Source organism: Heterocephalus glaber, unplaced genomic scaffold, assembly GCF_053883595.1.
Source record: "Heterocephalus glaber isolate CG9 unplaced genomic scaffold, H.glaber_assembly_v1.0 deba00001523, whole genome shotgun sequence".
NCBI lineage: Eukaryota > Metazoa > Chordata > Mammalia > Rodentia > Bathyergidae > Heterocephalus > Heterocephalus glaber.
Window position 1 is genome coordinate 1,439,986 of NW_028258327.1, and position 20,193 is coordinate 1,460,178.

Consider the following 20,193-nt stretch of genomic DNA (forward strand, 5'->3'; position numbering starts at 1 on the left):
ATTCCAAAACAATAAACTCCTAGAGTTGTTTATTTTTATTGTGGTACTAGGGATTAAACCCAGGGCCTCCACATTGAGCCTTTTTTTATTTTTAATTTTGAGACAGAGTCTCACTAAGTCACTAAGTTGCCCCGGCTGGATTCAAACTTGGATCTTCTTGTCTCAGCCTTCCATAGAGTGCTAGGATTACAAATATGCACCCTAGTTTATAGTGTTTGTTTTATTTTACAGCCTAGACTGTCTCTCATTTTTTTCTTTTACTAACCTGTGAGTTCTACTCTGCATATCAGAAAATACTTGGTTGATGTTCTCCAAATAGTCTAGATGAGGAAGATACAGCTGTGGGAGCTGAGTCTAGCAAAGCTCCTCATTTATAAGTTCATTCTCAACAAAGTGAGAAATGAGGCGAGGGAAGGGAGAAAGGCCAGGCAGCAAAGAAAATTAAAAACTTGAGTATTAAAAGACAAGGGGGCCAGTCGTGGTGGTGCACCCTGTAATCCCAGCACTCCGAAGGCTCAGGCAGGAGGATTGCTGGGAGTTTAAGGCCAGCCTGGACTACATAAGGAGGCCCTGTCTCTAAAAAACAAACAAACAAAGATAAGGGGTAAAACAACTCAATGGGCATAGTACAGACATTCCCTCTTGGAGAATAACAGCTGAGGAATGACCGTGAGATCTGATTTTGAAGAGAGGCCAGAAGTCTGGTTGGCTAAGAGTGCACACAGTGAAGGGAGATGAGGAAACCAAGGCCAATGTGCACACCAACCTCCAGACAGCTGTCTAGGGGAGGAGGAAGAAGCCTCAGAGGAGCCGATGTCAGGCCATAAAGAGGGAAGCTGCCCATGGCATGCATGGCCAAAACACCCAGACCACGCTCTGTTACCTCCCTGGGATTTGAGGGCTACAGTTCCTGAAGAGAGAATCTAAGAGAGAGGGGAGTGGGGAGTCCAAAGGCATTTTCTGCTACCCAGATGGTCTGTGGCTTTGCATTACTGGATTAAATTATATCGGCTGGGAAAAAACACCTAGAAAAAGCCTGCAAATGCAGTCACCACTTTCTGTGGGGACAAGCACACTCTGAACTCTGAACTCAGTGATCCTCAGCCTCCCCACCGCACCCGAGAGAACTCACCTGCTCTCCTGGAAGTCTCTTCCAAGAGTTAATCAGTGACCAACAGGTGGACTGAGAGCCAGGTTAAGTGGGCCAGAGGTTGCTAGGGGAAAGGTGACGGGGCCCTTTCTAAGGAAGGGGCACAGTTTGCAACCAACACCTGTGTACTGCATGGGGCCTTAACCAGAATGAGACAGAATTTAAGATGGAATTAATTCAGAAGGGAACAGTGTGATCTCAAGAAAGTTTTTTATTTCTTTATTATTTCCATTCTGAGAATCTAATTTCCATACTAATTGACCCTACAAGTCAAGTAGATTACAATAAATAGATAATGGAACAATTTAAATTAGCTACAAAGTCGTTCATAATTACTTGAAAAGATGCCTCTGTCCACAAATGTCTATATCACTTGACTGCAGTCAAATACCCTCTGGATATTCAAAGTTCAGCCTGTGTATCCAAAAACAATGTGCACCAGTCAGGATTCACCAGAGCAACAGAACTGACAGGACACACATTGATGTAACACATTTTTTTTTGTTTTGTTTTGGGGTTGTTTTGTTTTGTTTGGTACCGGCGATCAAACTCCGGACCCTGCGCTTGCAAGGCAGGTGGCCAAAGCACTGAGCCAAATCCTGCCCCTGTAACACATTTATTATAAGGTCTGGAGTCTCCAGCTAAGGAGGCTGAGGCGTCCTGTGCTCTGCACTGCACCTGCAAGCTGGAGCCACAAGACAGCCAGGGTGCAGTGTGAAGGGCTGACAGGTGAGCTCACGGTGACAGTTCCCATCCACACCTGACAGCCCAAGCATCCAAAAGCAGGAGAAGAACCAGGTCCCAGCTCAAACAGGAAAGAAATGAACACAACCTTCCTCTGCCTTTTTTTGCTATTCAGGCCTTTGGGGGACTGAATGATGCCCGCCCATATCAGGGAGGCATCATTCCATCCCCCAGTTCTGAAGCCCTTACAGACACATGCAGAAATAACCCTCACCCAGCTGGACACCCACGGCCAGTCAAACTGATACGCAGATTAACCATCACCTGGTGGGGGTGACATTTGCATACATGGGAGCAGTTACTGCAGTGGGTCTTTCCAGGTTCGCCACACATTTCTATATATGTTCCACTATACATATCCACACTTACACACACTACACACATACATGGGAGGTCAATGCAGCACCTGTAAATGAGCTACACCAGATATCCACAAATCCTGTCTTTTTTATTTCGTTTTTTAATTTTTAAAAAATCTTTATTATATGTTTCCAATGCATAATAATTACATTCATCCTAAGGAACTGGTACATAGACATACTGGACCTTGATCATTTTTATTTCTCCTTCCCCTCTCTGCCCTCTGGTCTCACCCCATCCTCAGATCCTTTTCCATCTTTACTAATAAAGTAATAATACAGGCTGGGTAAACTATAAAGAAAAAAGGAAGGTTCATTTGGGTTTTTTGGGCTCATGGTTCTAGTCCAAGGCCCATGGTTCACATCTGACAATTCCTGGCAGAGTCCCAAGGAGGTGCAGGGTTTTGCAAGACAAGATAAATCATATTCAAACCATAGAACACTCCTTGCTTTTTAAATTTGAAGTTGATTTGTTGTTACAGTAAGTTTCTGGCCTCTCTTCCAGGCAAACACTAAAGGCCCTCCTCCCTCTCTGCCTCTGTCTGTCTCTGTCTCTGTCTCTCTCTCTCCAGCACCCCCACCCCCTGCTTTGCCAGGCTAACCTGGAAAGGCTCTGGTGCTGGGCATCATTGCAATTTCCTAGGTCCCTGCCCCAGGCGTGGAGGGTCCTTCTCAAACACTCTTCCATACAGCGCCATAACTAAGACAGGCAAAGGGGCTCCACTCCGGCTCCTTAGGCGTCCGTCCCTTGAAACCTAATCAAAGAAAGTGAAGGGTTAACTCCGGTGCAGAGCTTCCTTTCCAGCCCAGAGGCCTCATCTGGCAAGATCACTCCTAAAGCAGCTCAGAGTAGTACAAAGCACTGAAGACCTAGGTTCATGTTTGGGTCTAATAGTAAAGAGGCTTGTGTATCAGAGTAGCAAATAAGTCCCTTTCAGAGATGGTCAAATCAGATAATGTATTAATCAGTGTCCTATAAGTTGAGCACAGTGGCACATGCCTGTAATCTGAGCCCTCTGGAAGGCCAAGGCAAGAAACCCCTGATATGGACCCCAGCCTGAGCAAATTATTGAAACCCTGTCTCAAAATAAAGCATTAAAAAATGGGCTGGAGATGAAGCTCACTGAGAAGATCATGGGTTCAAGCCCCAGTACCACCAAAAAAAAATATCATTTTTTTGAACTAATGGAATATTACACAAATTATTAACTATCATTGTCACTATAAACAGCTCTCAAAATAACCGACCCACAAAGCAAGTCGAAAATGAATTCTTTCATGTACCATATTTAATTTGAACCTTCTACACCATGCAACAGAGCAGAACAGCAGTTAGAAGCCACGATCAGCAATCAATATCTTCATTTTCATTTCTCTGTGGCTTCAATGTTACCTTGATCTCGACATCACATTTATGTAGAAAAGGGAATCCCAACTTCTCCATCACACCCTAAGGACTATCTAAAACCACAAATTGTGTTTCATATCATTGTTTCCACTTATCTTTAAAGCGCCTTTCATAGAATATGGACAATAACATTTCAATAGGACCCCATTATTTGGAAGATTTTCTAACCCATCTGCTCTAAGAAATCTGTCATCTTGAAAACCTCCTACCTCATAGTGCCTCTCGGGGGCCAGCTGACTCCCGCTCAGGACGATCTGTGGGAAGACATAACTTGTTCCAAATGTGCCGCTGAGGGAGAATTCTTCAAACTTGGTGAAAGCTGAGCCCACGGGCTCCCCGCAGCTCCTCAGGTCAGTGGTCTGGCATTTCAGGAGGGTGCATATCTGTGCAGAAAATGGAAAGAGAGGCAGTCAGAAGCACAGAAATATTCCTCAGCTAAAGAGCACAATTTCAAAGAACAGCAGAATATTTAAGCTGCCTCCCAAGCTGTGTGTTTTAAACTGCAGGTCACAACTTATTAGTGAATCCTAATTCCAATTTAGTAGATAAAGATTTCTTCTTTTTCTTTCTTTTTTTTAAATTGTTTAGTACTGGGGATCAAACTCAGGACCTTGCGTTTGCAAGGCAAGCACAGTGTCACTGAGCTAAATCCACGGCCCTCTTCTTTTTCTTTTTAAATGAAGCCAAATAGAATAGACTAGAATTTTAAAAATCAGAGCTCATTGTATGTTAAATTTTAGCTATTGCTAACCCTAATCTGGATTATTTCATAAACTGATTAAATTCAGTATCTCTTTTAAGAAAACTGACTCTGTTTTTGCTAAGACCGAATAAATTAAAAGTTTTGGGGGGGGATGTCTGTGATAAATAGAAGATTAACCAATTAACTGAATCCAGCATAATTTTTGAAGAAAGGTCACGGCTCAGTAACGTTAATTCCACTCCAGCACATGCAGACACTTCTACCTGTAGGTAATATTGGCCTTCGACTGTGTGCAGCCCGTCAAAAGCACCCAGGGCAAAGACCTCATCTCCTCGCTTCTCAGACATCTTGTACGTTATATGACAACACAGATCTTTGTGGCACACTGTGTAATTTCCTGCGTCTCCCTTAAGTTCAGTGAAGGTGAACTCATCAAAATAAATCATCCCTGGAAAGTGTGACTGCCCAGAGGTGAACGGCTTGACACTTCTGGCATAAGCGCTCCAGTCCACAGCTGGAGGGAAGGTGGGCTCCAGGGGAGGCCGGGACTTCAACTCTGCAAGCATCAGCTGGCCACTGCTGGTCTCCATGTCGTAGTGATACACCTTGACTTCTTCCGGGGCATAGATCCCACTCCCTGCAGGCAACAGAAAGGTGCACAAATACTGGCTTCCAAGGTTTTCCTTCTCCATGTGCGGGGGATGGAGCCTAGGTTCTCGCTTGTGCTCCCCAAGTGCCCTGCTGCTGAGCATCACCCACCCCAGCCCTTACATTTTTTATGGTGATAAATGAATGAAAAATTTCCACCTTCTATGAATATTATTAAAGCATCAGCATTTTCAAGACAGTTAAGGAAATAGCTGTTACCTTGGCCTAAATCCTCCTTGACTCTGCATCCACCAGAGGGCCCTACTGTCATGGAAATAATCATTGAATGTGGAGGGGCCCTTTTTTCTTCCTGGGCTTTGCTTTTTTACAAGCCAAATTACTAAGAAGCTAGGAAATCCTCCCAAACATGAAGAATGATTTCAGCTCTCCACTGATCTAATTCATTTACTTGCTTTTGGGAGTCTTCATTTATATAAACAAATAGCGAAGCAGTCTAGAGAGGAGTGTGAATTACCTTGAACATGGATATTATAAAGGATAAACTCTAAATTAAGTCTCAAATGGTTTTGTCATCTCAACAAGACAACTTATTTCAATATTACTAGTAATAGTGGCTAGGATGTTTTATAGAGCTGGCTTTGATTTTTTTATGACTTGGTTTCTCTTTAATTCAAATCTCCCTTCATGTAAAATTGAGATCATGTTTGCCCCCTTTACTCACAAGAATAAAGCTCCTTTCCAATGGAGTTAGTAAAATTAAGACGCAACATATCTATGCACCAATTCCTGATGAATTTAATTATGCAATATATGTATGTACCAATTCCCCAAGTTGAATTTAATTATTATGTATCACAATCATATACCCCCAAAATAATAAAATTTCCTAAGCAGAAACCCATGCTGTCACTCATTTTTTGTGGTATTGGAGTTGATGAGTGAATCATTAAAGAAAAGTGTGGCTCGAAAACCAGTGATGACTTCCCAAGACTGTAACTGCCCTCAGTGCTCAGAGACTGAGTTACCTGTCATGTGCATGCTGGTGTTGTGCGTATTTGCGGCAAGCAGGTTGACTCGCATGGCCCTGGCCCACGCTGAGTGGAAGGGGGCAGCCGAGAGCAGGGGCAGCGTGTTGTACCATGCCGTGGGGTAGAGAACACTGTCGACCTGAAACTCGTCCACCAGCGCCACAGCCGGGTTGTGAGAAAAAATGTCAAAGCAAGTAAAGACACCAAACTTCCCAAAGGGAGTGTCAAAAGTCACAAGTTCTGAGTCCTTGGGGAAATCAAACTGAATTTCTGGTGCAAAAAGATTGTACTGTTAACAACAAAGAAGGAGGAAATTAGTAACAGAACAAATTCCCAATGGATATGGCCAAGAGCTGCATTGTCTTTCCTGGCATGAGTGTTGATGTGCATCCCTGAAGTTACACACATTTGCACCAGTCAGCCCACCATACAACTGCAGATGCGCTGTGACTTTATTGCTCCACAACCAACAAATAAAACCACACCTACCAGTGGTATTGACGATGTGAATGTTTCTGCCTTAAACATTACAGGATGAAATCTTAAAATTTTCAGTGTTTCCACTGTACTCTTACATATTTTTGGCTGGGGATCTAGCTCAGTGGTTCCACCGCCTGCCTCAAAAGTGCAAGGTCCTGAGTTCGATCCCCGGTACAAAAACAAAAGCAAGTTAAAATAAATAATTTTTTTTTTTGGGTAACGGGGATCAAACTCAGAACCTTGTGCTTGCGAAGCAGGTGGCAAAACCACTGAGCTAAATCCCTGGCCTACTGTACTCTAAATATCAACAGCATTCCCTGTGTGAAATCTAACTCATTAAAAAAAGAAATTAACTATATAAATCAAGGGATGCAAATTTAGAATTAATTTACACAGTGCAATAACCAAGTCTTAGAGCTGGGGATGTAGCTCAGCGGCACAGTGCCTGCCTGGCAAGCTCGAGGTCCTGAGTTTGATCCCCAGTGCCAAATAATAACAACAATAATAATAACAACCAAGTCTATTAACTCATAAGATATTAGGAATTTTATTTTTTCAACCTGATTACTGCTCAAAAATCCACTTGACCCTGGGCTCAGGAGTATGGCACATGCTCGGCTCAGGCTTTTATTTTGCTCAAGATGTGCACAGGCACCATCTAGCATCAGTTTCCCCAAGCCCTGCTGCTCACTGAGGGCTCCTTGTTCCTCCATTCCCCTCCCATGTGGTGGCATGTCCTGCATCCTTAGGCAAATGGCTCCGGAAGGGCCTGGTGCGACCTTTGCAACATTGCTATGAGACCTAAACTCTTCTTGTGCTTTTACTTCATAAAGACATAAGCTCCGTGTTTCTGCACACATGTGCTTCTAGAGGGAAAGTTACCCTGGGGAAAAGCTGGCAATAAGAGCTAAGAGGGTTAGAGGGAAGCACAGCACGGCTTGGCCCTCTGAGGGACAGAGCACACCCCAACAAGACCTCCCCTTTAGGTGCTATGCATTCTCCCAGTGTATACGGAAGAAAATTCTCAATTTTAATTAAAAAGCCAATTTCTATTGAGATAATATTTCATTGCAATCAAAGAAGTCCTAATGAAACAAATGGTAGCCTAGTATGAAATATTGTTAGTTTGGGGGAAAAAACCCTCTGATATTGTGGAAGAAAGGGAGACTTTTCTTTCTCAGAGAATATCAAAATCTTTGTGAGGCTATTATCATATCTGTTTTAACTTCCTGCCATATACTATTTTATGATTCAAGCTCAGAATGCTTATTTGGAATTGAAGTAAATTAAATCCCGTTTTCAGTTCGAGTTGGAAGTAATTAGGAGGTGTATCCGCAGCAGTCACCTCCCCAGCATTCAGCAGAGGAGCAGACACACATATCACACACAAAAGAAGCCAAGTGGAGCGGGGGCAGAGGTGACTCTTACCTTATGGTAGCGGGCCACCAGCCTCCCCTCAGCATCAAACACCACGTTAGTGTTGTACTGGTAACGGCCGTCGGGGGGGCACTGAGGGTCACTGGCATTGCACGGCTTCTTGTCCCCTATATTTGCCACAACGTAGATGGAGTTGTCCTTAGCCAGGCAGCTGAGTCGCTCTTGCACTGGGGTGTTGCCAAATCTGTTCAGTAGATATTGCCAGAAAACTGACTCTACTTTAGTGATTTCCAAAATGCCAGAGTGATGCTATTTGCTTGTTTCCTATAACACTAGAGCCCAGGGACAAGAATCAAGAGAAAAGATTGAAAACATCACATGCACTGTTGTCTTTGTTGTCATGAAAGTGAACCTCTCGGAAAGTGCCGGACTTCAGTGCAGGAGTGGTGCACAGGAAATACAAAGGGAGGGTGAGGAGGAGGAGAAAGAGCAACACTTACTCTTTCTGTCTGTCTTTTCTGGTTTTTGCAGTCTTGGGGACTGAATCTAGGGCCTTCACAGTGAGCTCCATCCCTTGCCCTTCTTTGATTGTTTTGTTTTGTTTTGTTTTGAGGTAGGATCTTGTAGAGTTGCTAAGTTTTCTAGGCTGGGCTCAAATTTGCAATTCTCCTGCCTCAGCTTCGCTGAGTGCTAGGATTATAGGCATGCACACCTGCCTAGCACTTTTTCTTCTGAAGTGCTCCCTGCAAAGTCAATGAAGCACTTGAAATTTAGCCGATTCTTCTATGAGAAAGACCTAATCTATCATCCAAGCCACAATCCTGCACTTCTGCAGATATGTGGTGCTGTGGGAAGCACAATTAGCGGGCAGCAGGACAAGCCGGGTCCCGTGTAGCTCATCCTCCATGAACAACTGCAGCACTGTGCAGTGAAAATGTAAACAGACACTTCACAATGCTGGCTTAGTCTTCTCTTCCCTCACATGTAACATGCAGATTCCTTTCTATTTTAAAGGGCCCCCGTGAGAAATGCTGAGGAAAATACAGACCGTGTAATTGCTTTTCAGAATAATATTAAACCTCATCCACATTTGGGGATATTTACCCTAGAAACAAGAAGGTGAGGTAACAGCTGTCTTCACATATTTGAGGGGTTCTCATTTGAGAGATGCAGGCTGTGTGGATGAATGAATTGCTCAAGGCAGAACAAAGACCAAGGGAAGCTAGACGGAGGTAGATTTCGGGAGAAAATAGGATATCCAAGGCTTAGCAGGCAGATCCCTCTTAGTGAATAAGTGGATTCTCTAGTTACTGAAAATGTCCGCGTAATATAGTCCCTCCAGGCCCCCACTCGGGTATCCAGGCTTAATGCAAACAGCTGTGTTTTAATTGCAGTAATCTAATTACCAATTAGGAGGACATATGCCTCCATTTCTTCTCATAGTTAAAATACAGATAGTGATAGCTGCTGTCACTAGTGATGAACTGAACATGCACAACAGATCCAGTCCCTGGGCCCAAGTAAGTGCTCAATAAATAAGTAATGGCTGCCAAGCGGGCACCTACACCAATGATGGCTGTATTGCTTTTGGAAGCTGTTTGAGATCTCCCCACGATCACTTTGCAACTGGTGGTGAGCTAATCTGAATAAAATGGAAAAATTAATAGCCCATTCCTTTAGATATATTTTTTTTCATTCAGGATAAATGAGGAAATATTAGCAATATTCATGAAGATGTTCAACAAGTCAGTCTTGTATTTTCTGTAATTTTCTTTTCTTGGCTAAGTGTTAGTTTCTCATGGGGGGAAAAAACTCAAAGGAGTGTTTGACAGGTCAGCATTCCAAGTAGTAGTGTATAGATACACAGGGATGGTCATGTGGCTCTCTATGATCCCTTTCAGAGACAAATATAAATAGGGAAGAAACTATGGATTTCATTTGCAGTAACTGTGATTATATTAAATAACCAGGTTTTTCCTCTTTAAAACACAGAGCTAAAAGTCTGCTGTTTGGATAAGTGTCTACAGGACTCAACAATGTTAATTTTTACCTGTGATTAACCTTCTCAACTTAACAGGGTACATCCTAGGCTAATTACACTTTATGAACATCTTTTCCTTAGGAAAGTCAGTTTAATCAGTCTAGTCAAATAGAGTGACTTATTGTAAAATTTGCCTCATGAATTACATCAAATGATGATTGCTATCTGTTCTGGGAGAGCCTCATAAGTGTTTAGTCATAGCAACATGGATTTATTGACTGTGCAACATTGAAGGAATATTTTTCCAAAGGTGAAAATCTCAGGGAGAGACTTGACTCACAGACCAGAACTTACTATGATAGCACTGAGTTTGAGATTGCTTGATATCTTGTGGTCACAATTATTAAGGAAGTTCCTCTCTTGTGCAATAGTTGTAACTCTGAACAGGTGTAAGGAAGTACAGAATTAGTAAATTAACTACTTGTTAAAGTTTGTTATTTAAGGAATTAGGTACAAATTATTTTAAAAGTAAATAGACCTAAAGAAACCTATTTTGTAATCTAATTTGTTGTACATATTTTCTTCAAAAAAGTTATGCCTAAGCCACAGCTATTAATAATTACTAAAATCTAAGGATAGGAATGCAAAGAAGTCAGACTGAGTTCTTTCTGTTAAAAATAAGTGATAGTGGGGCCGGGGATTTAGCTCAGTGGTGCTGCTGCCTGCCTCGCAAGCACAAGGTCCTGAGTTCGATCCCCGGTACCAAAAAAAAAGTGATAGTGACAGCTAACAGCAGAGAAAAGCAGTGCAGTACACCAGTTCCACATCTATTACCTCATTTGACACTCTTGTCTACTCCATAGGAAGGTGGAGAAGAAGCTTTATCACCCTGTTTTACAGATAAAGAAAGGAACAGAAATGCCAAGCATCTAGGTTGCATGTCCTACATCACTTCACTAGGGGGCAGTAAGAGGTGGTCTCAAAAACAGTGCTCCCTGTTTCATCTCCATTCACCCATTGATCACAGTGTAAATCATGGTGATACAAAACTCTTTGGAAAATAGACTCATTCATGTTTTTTCCATTTGTATGAATGGAGTAGATGTTCATGGATGAACCCTTTACTGTACTTGAGAACATAGATCCTAGATATTGCAACGTTTTCATTTTGATGAAACCCAATTAAACACATATTACAAAAATTGCATATGTATTCATACTGTTCTTTAAATAAAACTCCAACAAATAGCTAATCAAATATCATTATCTTAAATTAGTTCCAAACAAGAGACATGCCAGATGGTACACATTATGAAACATGAGAAATCTGTCCCCATGGACTGGCTATTTGCCAGAAAAATTACTAGGCAAACAGTGAATTTGGTGTTGGTATTCTCCACTGTTGCAACTTTCCCTCCCAAAATCAAAGGGTAATGACACGGATTTACCTCTTGGGGTTTCTACAGGGAATCCAGTTCACTTCCGGGGCTGGTATATCTTCCAGATAGGGATAAATGGACTCTCTGGTGAAGACCCAGCCATAGATTCCATCTTCTGGGGTCACAATGATATGTGCACCCTGCTCAAAGCAAGCGGGGCCAAAAGAATGTCTCGTAAATTCCAAATACCCACACTCTTACCAAGTTGCAAATCTCCTTCATAATGTCCCAGCCAGGACAGAAAGGGCACTACCTGCTGGGCTGCTAGCTTGACCGCTTTTTCCAAAACATCTATGTTCTTGTTCATCAGGAGCAAAGCTTCTTCGTGCGAAACAGGCTTTTCTGTTCTGTTCGGCAATATGACAGCATGCTCATATACTGCAGCAATAAAAGTGTCCAGTGCCCTGACATTCAGGATGAAGAGGCCAAAAATCACTACTTGTTTTGGAAAATATAATGTAATCATCACTAAAGGGTTCCAAAACAAGCTCAGATTCTTACACTTTGTATCAGTAGAAAAACATGTAAGTTAATTCTCTGCCGGGTGACCAGCTGCTTTTATTTTCTCGTGAATATATTATGCAATACGGCTCTGAGAAAGGATGTTGTGCAAGCAAACTGACATGCAGAAGTAACAATTGGACTGAGTCAAATGTGCAGTGCTGTGTTGGCGCTCCTGAGAGTCAGGCCATCCCTAAAAGTGGAACTACTGCACCAACCAGACGGTCCACCTCGGGCCAAAACACACCTGAGGCGAACCCTGACCTTTTAATGTAACATATCTTTCTGGTAAACCAGTATTTCCACAATAGGGCCCACAGCCGCCCTAGCAGCAATTTGTTGAGAATTTATTCCTCGCTCTCCCCGCGCCAGTACTGGGGATAGAACTCAGGACTTTGTGCTCGTGAGGCAGGCACTGTGCCACGGAGCTAAATTCCCGGCCCCCTGTTGAGAATTTATTTATATGACCGTGACAGACCCAAAGCACAGAGTTTAAGCTAAGTCCTAGTTTTAACCGAGTTCACAAAATGGCTAAGGGAGAACAGACAGACACGTGCTAAGAATGAGCTCAGATTTGCATCATTAGAGGATATCAGCAAAAGCAATGTTTCCTGGTTTATATTGGAGAGACTGCCCACTAGTCTGAAATGTTGGAAAGTTTGGCTGTAAACGTCATAAAACATACATTATAGCGAGGTCATTGGTGGAAAGGGCCCTCTGGATGGGGTCTCCGGGACCCCGGGACCTGGCAGATGCTGCAGAGCCATGGCTTCAGAGACACGCGGTGTCTGCATCTTCATAGAATCTGCCCATAATTATTTTAGTGAAACCTTTTTCCCTAAATATTTTGTTATTACATTACCCAAAATTTCATTTTCAGGAGGTTGGGTTTTTGTCTTTAAATAAGCTAAACATTCTTAAATATTAGACATAGATTGGCAACATCTTCATTTTCTCTAATTAACTTGAATTTCTTTCCATTTTCCTTTCTCTTCCTGCCCCCACATACAGTTCATCATAAGAGTTCAAATATCTTCTAATGCAGCTGATGATATTTTTAGTTTATCTCTCTATCTCTCACAATGGAGAAAACTACTTATTTCTGCACATAATTACCAAAAAATTTTCCTGCTCGTTTCTGCACATAATCACCAAAAAATTTCTCTTCAAAGTCTGCTTTTTATGTCCCTTGGACTTCAAAATATCAGTGGTTCAAAAATCAGTGGTTCTCTGCTACTTAAAATACTAATTCCCCAGTAGTGTGTTTTAATCCATTTAGACTGCTATAACAAAATACCAGAGGCTGGGAAGGTTATAACCCACAGAAGCTTATTTCTCACCATTCTGGAGGCTGAGGTGTCCACTATTAAAGTGCTGACAGAATCAGTTTCAGGGGAGCGCCTGCATCCTGGTTCACAGACAGCCATCTACTTGCTGTGTCCCCACGTGGTGGAAGGAATTGGTTCTTTTTCTTGGGATTCTTTCAAATCCACATCTGGTCTAGGGAACCTTACAGGTTTGGGAGACTTGTGGTGCTTGCTTACTTGCTTGCTTGTTGTTTTTCACCTACAGCACTAGGAACCCTGGATCTTCACACTGAGCTCTGACTCCAGCCCTTCTTTTCTTCTCTATTTTGAGACAGGACCTCACTAAGTTGTTCAGGCTGGACTCCAACTTGCAATTGTCCTGCTTTGTGTTCCCAAAGTCTCCCCAGTGTTTCCTGTGTCCTTGTCTCTGAAATAGCAACCATCAGGCATAAATTCATCCCATAAAAAAAGTATCTGGGAAGAAAGAAACTTTATAAGGGATGTGTATTGTTTTATGATAAGAAGAAAATTATTCTATTTCAGGTTGACGTTCTACCTTTTCTTGGTTCACCTGACTATCTTCATAGCATCAAAAGGAATAACATGGGAATTTCCCTGCATTCTGCCAGTCCCTAGTTCCAGGAAATGAACTTTTTTTTTTTTTTTTTTTTTTTTTTTGGTACCGGGAATCAAACTCAGGTCCTTGTGCTTGCAAGGCAGACGACAGAACCACTGAGCTAAATCTCCGGCCCCTGAACTAACTTTTTATTATGTTGAAATCAATAGGAGCTAGAAACAAATGTTTTGTTAACAAGTGCGGTTAGTAACATTTTCATTTCCTGCTTGTATAATTAATCAGATTGCAGAAATAGGTTATTTGAAACAAGACTTTCTATATAACCTGAATGACAGTTCAGAATTCTTGGGGGATTAGTAAATTGAGAGTCTGAAGTGCTGTATGAACATAAATATAATTCTTCTTTTACACCTATAAGGGAGGAATGGAGATGTGGCACGGTGGTAAAGAGCCTGCTTCTCAGGCATGAAGTGTTGCCTCCAATACCCAGCACTACCAAAAAATGTATGTGTGTGTGTGTGTGTGTGTGTGTGTGTATGTGTGTAAGAAAATTTTTTAAAGGAGAGGAGAGACTTTATAACAAAAGCTCTAATAGGATGTTGGCCCTCACCAAAGCTTTATTTCTAATATCCATTGTGCAACCTCCTCTCCATTCCCATTATCAAGACCCTAACTCTGTAAGCAAGAATGACTTTTACAGGCTTCTCTGACCCCACTCCTTCTGCCTTACCCCTCACCAGTACTGTAAGCCATCTATGTTCCCTTAACCGTTGCTTTCGTTAACTAAGATGCTTCCCATGTGTATGTCCAATAAAGAGAGACAATCGGGGCCTTGTTTCATTTGGTGACATTTTACCTTTCCTTTGCCGACTAAAATCGCTCTTCTTACTATACCTTAACATGATCTCTGTTATAGTATGGATCTTGGGTGTCCTTCAAAAGCCCACGTGTAAAGACTTGGTCCTCAGAGTAGCAGCCTTGGGAGGCGGTGGAACTTTGAAGAGATGGTGTATAGTAGCCAGTCGTAGGTCACTGGGGCCATGTTCTTGAGAGGGGAATATTGGGGTTCCAGCTCCTCCTATTTGTCTCTTGCTTCCCAGCTTCCGTGAGGTGAGAAGCTTGCAACACAGTGTATTCCCACCATGATGTGCTGCCTTACTGCTGGCCCAAAAGCAAGGGGACCAACCATGGACCGAAACCACCAAAACTATGAATCCAAATGAACCTTTTCTCCCTTTAAGCTGATTGTCTCAGGTACTTTGTTAAAAGAAAGCTGACAGAAACAGTGCTGCTCTGATGCTAGAAGGACTCTCCACCAAATTCCCTCTCTAGCTCTCCAGTTCTTTCTGCCACTCCTTTCTCTCAACTCTTAAAGCACTACAGGCAGTAGTCTCATTGTTGGTCATGTCTCTTAAGTTCCATTCTTCACTCTCTTCCTCATTAGCAGGTCCAATTCTACTTCCTATCTTCAATCTTTTGCTCAGGCTTCTATACTGAACTCCAGGCCTGTCCTTTGAACTGGAGAGAGGCCCTCCAAGAGCTCCCACAAAGCTTCAATCCACCTGCCAGCCTCTCATTTTCGTAGGATAAAAGGCTGCTCAGGTACCTGTGTAGGTCTATCCCCATTCCTTCATACTGGACTCCAAGGACACTGTTCCCAAAGTTCTCTCTTATTACTTACCTTTAAATTTTCTTCCTCTATTAGATGCAATAGAGGAAAATACAAATATGCTGTTGTATCTCCTACAAATATTCTGCCAATCCTCCTATCTTTAAAATAAAAACTGGTAGGTGTGGTGGTCCATGCCTGTAACCCCAGCACTCTGAAGGCTGAGGCAGGAGGATTGCTGCAAGTTCAAGGCCAGTCTGGGCTATGTAGTGAGTTCAAGGCCAGTCTGAACCACATAGTGAGATCCTGTCTCAAAGCAACAACAACAAAAATACCCTCTATGGGTTCCTGTCCCATTTCTCAGTTCTGCTTTATTAAAAAAAGTCCTTCACAGGGTAATATGTACTTGTCTCAGTTCCTTTCCTCCCAGCAGGGTTTTACCCCACGACTTCACTGCCTTGTCAAGGTCACCACTGATTTCCACATTACTGAATTCGGTAATCGGTTCTCAGCCCCAGGTCATTTGATGTCTCAGCAGCGTTTGACACAGCTGCCACTATCCTGTTCTTGATGCAGTTTTCTCCCCCACAGTCTTCAAGTTTTCCTCTTTCTTTCTTTTTGCATTTTTGTATTTGTCTTATTTCCATAGGATCTTTTCTGTTTCTTATCATCTTTCCTGACTTCCTCATATTGGTGTGTCCTGGAGCTGAGTTCTTGGAATCTGAATGAGTTTAAGGGAGGGACATTATAGCCAGTGTTGCTCCAGACCTGGTGATAGCCTTCAGTTTTCTTTTCTGAGATGCTAGTAATGAGATTTTGGGGTGGGGGAGGCAATAGAACTCCCTTTTGCCATCCAGACTTAATGCAGATGAAGGAATTCCAGGAAGAGCCTCTCCCTGCACTTGGATGGGAGCAATTGATGCAGTCTTAGAAGGGCCATGATTCTGAACATGCTCTTAAGGCCTTTAATTTCCTTTAGATCAAATTTCTCAGTGTGCCACAAATTGCTGTATTGGGAGGACGCTGTTCTCTGAGTCCCAACTATAAAGCTGTACTCACTGTATCAGGCAAGATGCAGCCAGGACAACAGAATCCACACTAGTTATTTTAAGAAAATTTAATATATAAATTTGGCTGAAGAAGTATTTGATAAGTGAAGGACAAATGAGGAACACTTAGTAACCCAGAGACAGTAATTACAGGAAACCACTTCCTTAAGTGAGCCAGAACAAAAGGGTGTCAGGAACCAGAACCTTGCCAGGGGACCCGCCCTGAGAAGGAGGCTCGGAGTTGGCCTTGAGGAGTCAGCTACCAGCTCGCTGAGGCTGGCGGAGGGGGCACTGGCCAGGGCTGGCAGCTTTGGAGAAGGGTGGTCCTGCTGGTTCTGAGAGTGTAGGGAAAAACCAGAAACTAAAAACTGCTACTGAAACAAAGTGCTGTCATTGCCAAGTGCAATGACAACTGCTGATGGGAAGACCGTGACCAGTGAGCATGCACGATCTAGTCCCCTTCTAACGTTGGTCCTCCGCTAGCTCCCCCTATTGGCAGAATTTAGGGATCCAGCTGGCAAGAGAAAAATACATTTGCCTAGGTGGCATCAACACACAAGAAAGAATGCAGAAAGGTGGGTTTGGAGCTGAGAGACAGCAGCTTAATAATCAGCTCGTCCGCGTGATTGTACACTGCAGAACAGGGACAGTGGATGAGATAACTTAATACTTAGTCACATGGTCTACGTTCACTGTGTTGGGTATAAAATGAAATATGCAAAATATGCATAATTTAAAATATATACGAATGTCAAAAAAGATGCAATAATTGTGCTAAATAGGGATATGCACATACGGAAGAAACTAGCAAGAAGTCGGAATGATCCATGAAAATCTTAAGACAGTGTTTTCCTCCAGGAGAAGGGGATAAGCAAAGGAGGAAGATGCTGTAAGGGAAGAACACAAACAGCTTCCGCTCTATTCCTAATTTGTTTTTGCCAAAAGCTGGGCCAGGGCTTCATGGGGAACTGTTATACATTGTGGTTAATTATGCATACGTTTCTGTGAGTCAGAAGCATTTTCATTAAAAAGTTAAAATAATTTGGACTCTGTCTTTGTTTTAAGAAGCACCTTTCCGTACGGAAGCCGCACAGGGCGTTGGTGTTTCTATGCCCCAGGCAGCTTTCTTTAAGTGCAGTGTGACCCCGTCCTCTCTTCCTCCACCTGACAAGGGCCACGCTCCGTCCTTTATGGAGCTTCTGCGGCCCTTCTGTTGTTTGTTTGTTTTTGAGGTTGTTATGCCCAAGACTAACCCAAGAGTGGCAACAGGGCTCATAAAAGCACAAAATGTCTTTGCATTTCAACATTTTGTACAATTCACTATGCAGAATTAGAAAGGGTAACAAAAATGAGGTAGGGTAAGTGATGGTCATCCAACTCCAAACAATGTGAATAGAACCAAAAATGACACTTCTTGGCTGTCAGAACTGGAAGTCTAGTGAGATTCTAGTTTCACATAACTGGATCCAGGAAGCTAAACATTTTCAGAGCTCTCACCCTTGGTTCCCCTTTGTTGTCATCCTGGATGTAGGCTTTTCCCAGTTTGCAGTGAAGACAGCTTCCTGGTCTCTAGATTCAATTGTTCCTTTTGTCTCTGATGACAGAAGACTCCTTTTCCAACTGTTAAATCAAAAATCCTAGGGAAGATCCTCACTGGCCTCACTTCACATGTGCACTTAGCCTTTCGTGAATCTCTGAGCCCAGTGGGTCTGGTCCATGATTGGCCAGGCCTGACCGATACTCCAGACACCTTGGACCCAGGGACGATGATACAAATGCAAATACAGTGATGAGTTCCCTGTAAGAAGGGAGGGCAGGCTGTGGTGGCGCACACATGTCATCCCCGCACACAAGAGGCTGAGGCAGAAAATTGAGGTCAAGGCCAGCCTGGACCACATAGCGAGACCGAGACCGAGACTTTCTTGTCTGAAACAAGACAAGAAAGAAGGGAAAAGGGAAGCCTGGCAGAGAGAATCATAGACATTCACTACATGAAGCTATAGAAGTTTTTAGGATAATCCCAGACTCCCTTGGTCATTTTGGTCTTCTCTTTCCAGACAAATCAACACAGTGAAAGCAGAAAAACTTGTACTTCTGAAAATAATTTGGGTTGACACCTATTCCACCTGTACTTTTTCATTCCTTGTAAGTCTTTTTATTCTACTTAAATGCTGGTGCTCTCACTTTGTCATATTTCTCGATATAGATTCCTTTCAAATCAGTGACACCTTTACGCAATGATCCAGTTCCTAACAATGATACATGAGCTAGGAGAGTTAGACATGCATCTGCTCTCCAACTACACACTTCCTGCATCCATTTTCATATGTTCAAGAATATATTCCTATCAGATGTCTCCCAGCAGGAGTGATTTTAAGCAATTTCTTACATGTTATCTGCAAACAACAGTACTCTCACTAACTCGCTAATGCCCTGTACACCACTAAAACCCTTAAGTACGAATTTAATTCATATATGGTCATATTGGAAGTATGATCTTGGGGATGAACAGTTTTCATTTTGTCTTGTAGGAGCCTCAGAATTACTATGTTCCAAATACAGAAGCATCGCTCATTCTGGGCACACCCACCTCTCTATTTTTAGTAATTTTCTTGGTTCCTTCAGCACCTTTGTTCCAGGAATGGAGCCATACATTAGAAGTACGTTAAGAAGGAGTAAACATGGTTTGCCTCCTCGGAAAGCTCAGGTAGTGGTAAATGTATCACATGTGACCATTTCTGTAGCAGTGAAGCATACAGGTTCCATAGGAGCACAAAGCAGTTGCATTTCAGGTGGTGGTGGTACTGTGTCTTCAATAGTTGCCAGGACCTGTTTTTCTATTCTTCCCCATCTTGCTAAGTGGCATCGCCATCTACCCATACTCTCAGGCCAAAACCAAGGCAGCCTAGAATGCTCTCCTCTCTCCACAGCAGCAATTCCCCAGGCCCCACCTCTCTCTCTCTTTCTGGTCCAAACCATTGTCATCTCGCTCACATCTTCAAAGTTCTCCATCACCATCCTGGCTTAAAATATCCCCACTCACTGTCCACATGCAATGAACATCCACAGATGTGAAATAAACTCTGGCATCCCATTTAAAGGCTGGGTACTAGCTAGATGTGATGGTGCACACCTACAATTCCAACATTCTGGGAGGCTGAGGCAAGAAAATCATAAGCTTGAGCCAAGCCTGGGCAATTTAATGACTTGCGAGAACCTGTCCCCAAACAAAAAACAAAATAAAAAGGGCTGGGGATGGGCTCAGTGTGAAGGTCCTGGGTTCAACCACACACACCAAAATGGGGGGCTGGCTAATTCCCACTTCCTCACCTCCTGTTTCCCAGACACCAGTCAGTGGGACAGTTTCATCTTTGGCCTCATCAAGCCTTCTGCACAATCTGGGACTCTTCTCTCCTTAGAATGAAGGAATAGTGATCTCATTTTCATTCTGCACATCTCAGACCAAAAGTCTCCCTGCCATGGAGAGACCTTGCCCGCAGTAAAGCCCAAGACCTAATCAACGGCAGCCAGCTGCTCTATCACACCGAGTTTTCTTCCCAGAGCATTTTGGTGAGATAATTCAAAAGTACAGATTTGTTTGTCCTTTCCACTGGTATAAATTACAGAGAGGGTAGAGATGATCCTTCTTGTGATCACCGCCAAGTCCCAAGCACACAGCACAGTGTCAGTCCAGAAAACAATTCAAAGGCAGTTTTGAATGAATAGATTTAAACCTCTCATTCTTAAAAAATAAAAAGGTAAATAGGCCACTCCAGCATGAAAATGAGAAGAGGTATGAGTTGACATTCTCTCACTTCAAAGAGCAGCATGGACTTCATATGAAGTTGGGGGAAGCACTTCCCTCATATGAA

The 20,193-nt window shown here is 42.8% G+C and overlaps 1 protein-coding gene across 1 annotated transcript; it reads right to left on the reverse strand.

Moving 5' to 3' along the window:
• Positions 1 to 2,331: 2,331 nt before the first annotated feature.
• Positions 2,332 to 11,838, reverse strand: LOC101724572 (vascular non-inflammatory molecule 3). Its single transcript, XM_004874560.4, has 7 exons — positions 11,532 to 11,838; positions 11,288 to 11,418; positions 7,910 to 8,102; positions 5,999 to 6,290; positions 4,628 to 5,001; positions 3,871 to 4,044; positions 2,332 to 3,008 (listed from the first exon to the last, which is right to left on the reverse strand). The coding sequence occupies exons 1-7, from the start codon at positions 11,742 to 11,744 to the stop codon at positions 2,880 to 2,882; spliced, it is 1,506 nt and encodes a 501-aa protein (XP_004874617.2). The 5' UTR covers positions 11,745 to 11,838; the 3' UTR covers positions 2,332 to 2,879.
• Positions 11,839 to 20,193: the final 8,355 nt, after the last annotated feature.

Coding starts and splice junctions, on each gene's coding strand:
- LOC101724572 (XM_004874560.4), bottom strand. CDS start 11,744: ATGATTACATTATATTTTCCAAAACAAGTAGTGATTTTTGGCCTCTTC. Junction 8,103..11,287: donor CCCTGTAGAAACCCCAAGAG/GTAAATCCGTGT, acceptor TCTACTGAACAG/ATTTGGCAACACCCCAGTGC. Junction 5,002..5,998: donor CACCAGCATGCACATGACAG/GTAACTCAGTCT, acceptor TGTTGCCTGCAG/GGAGTGGGATCTATGCCCCG.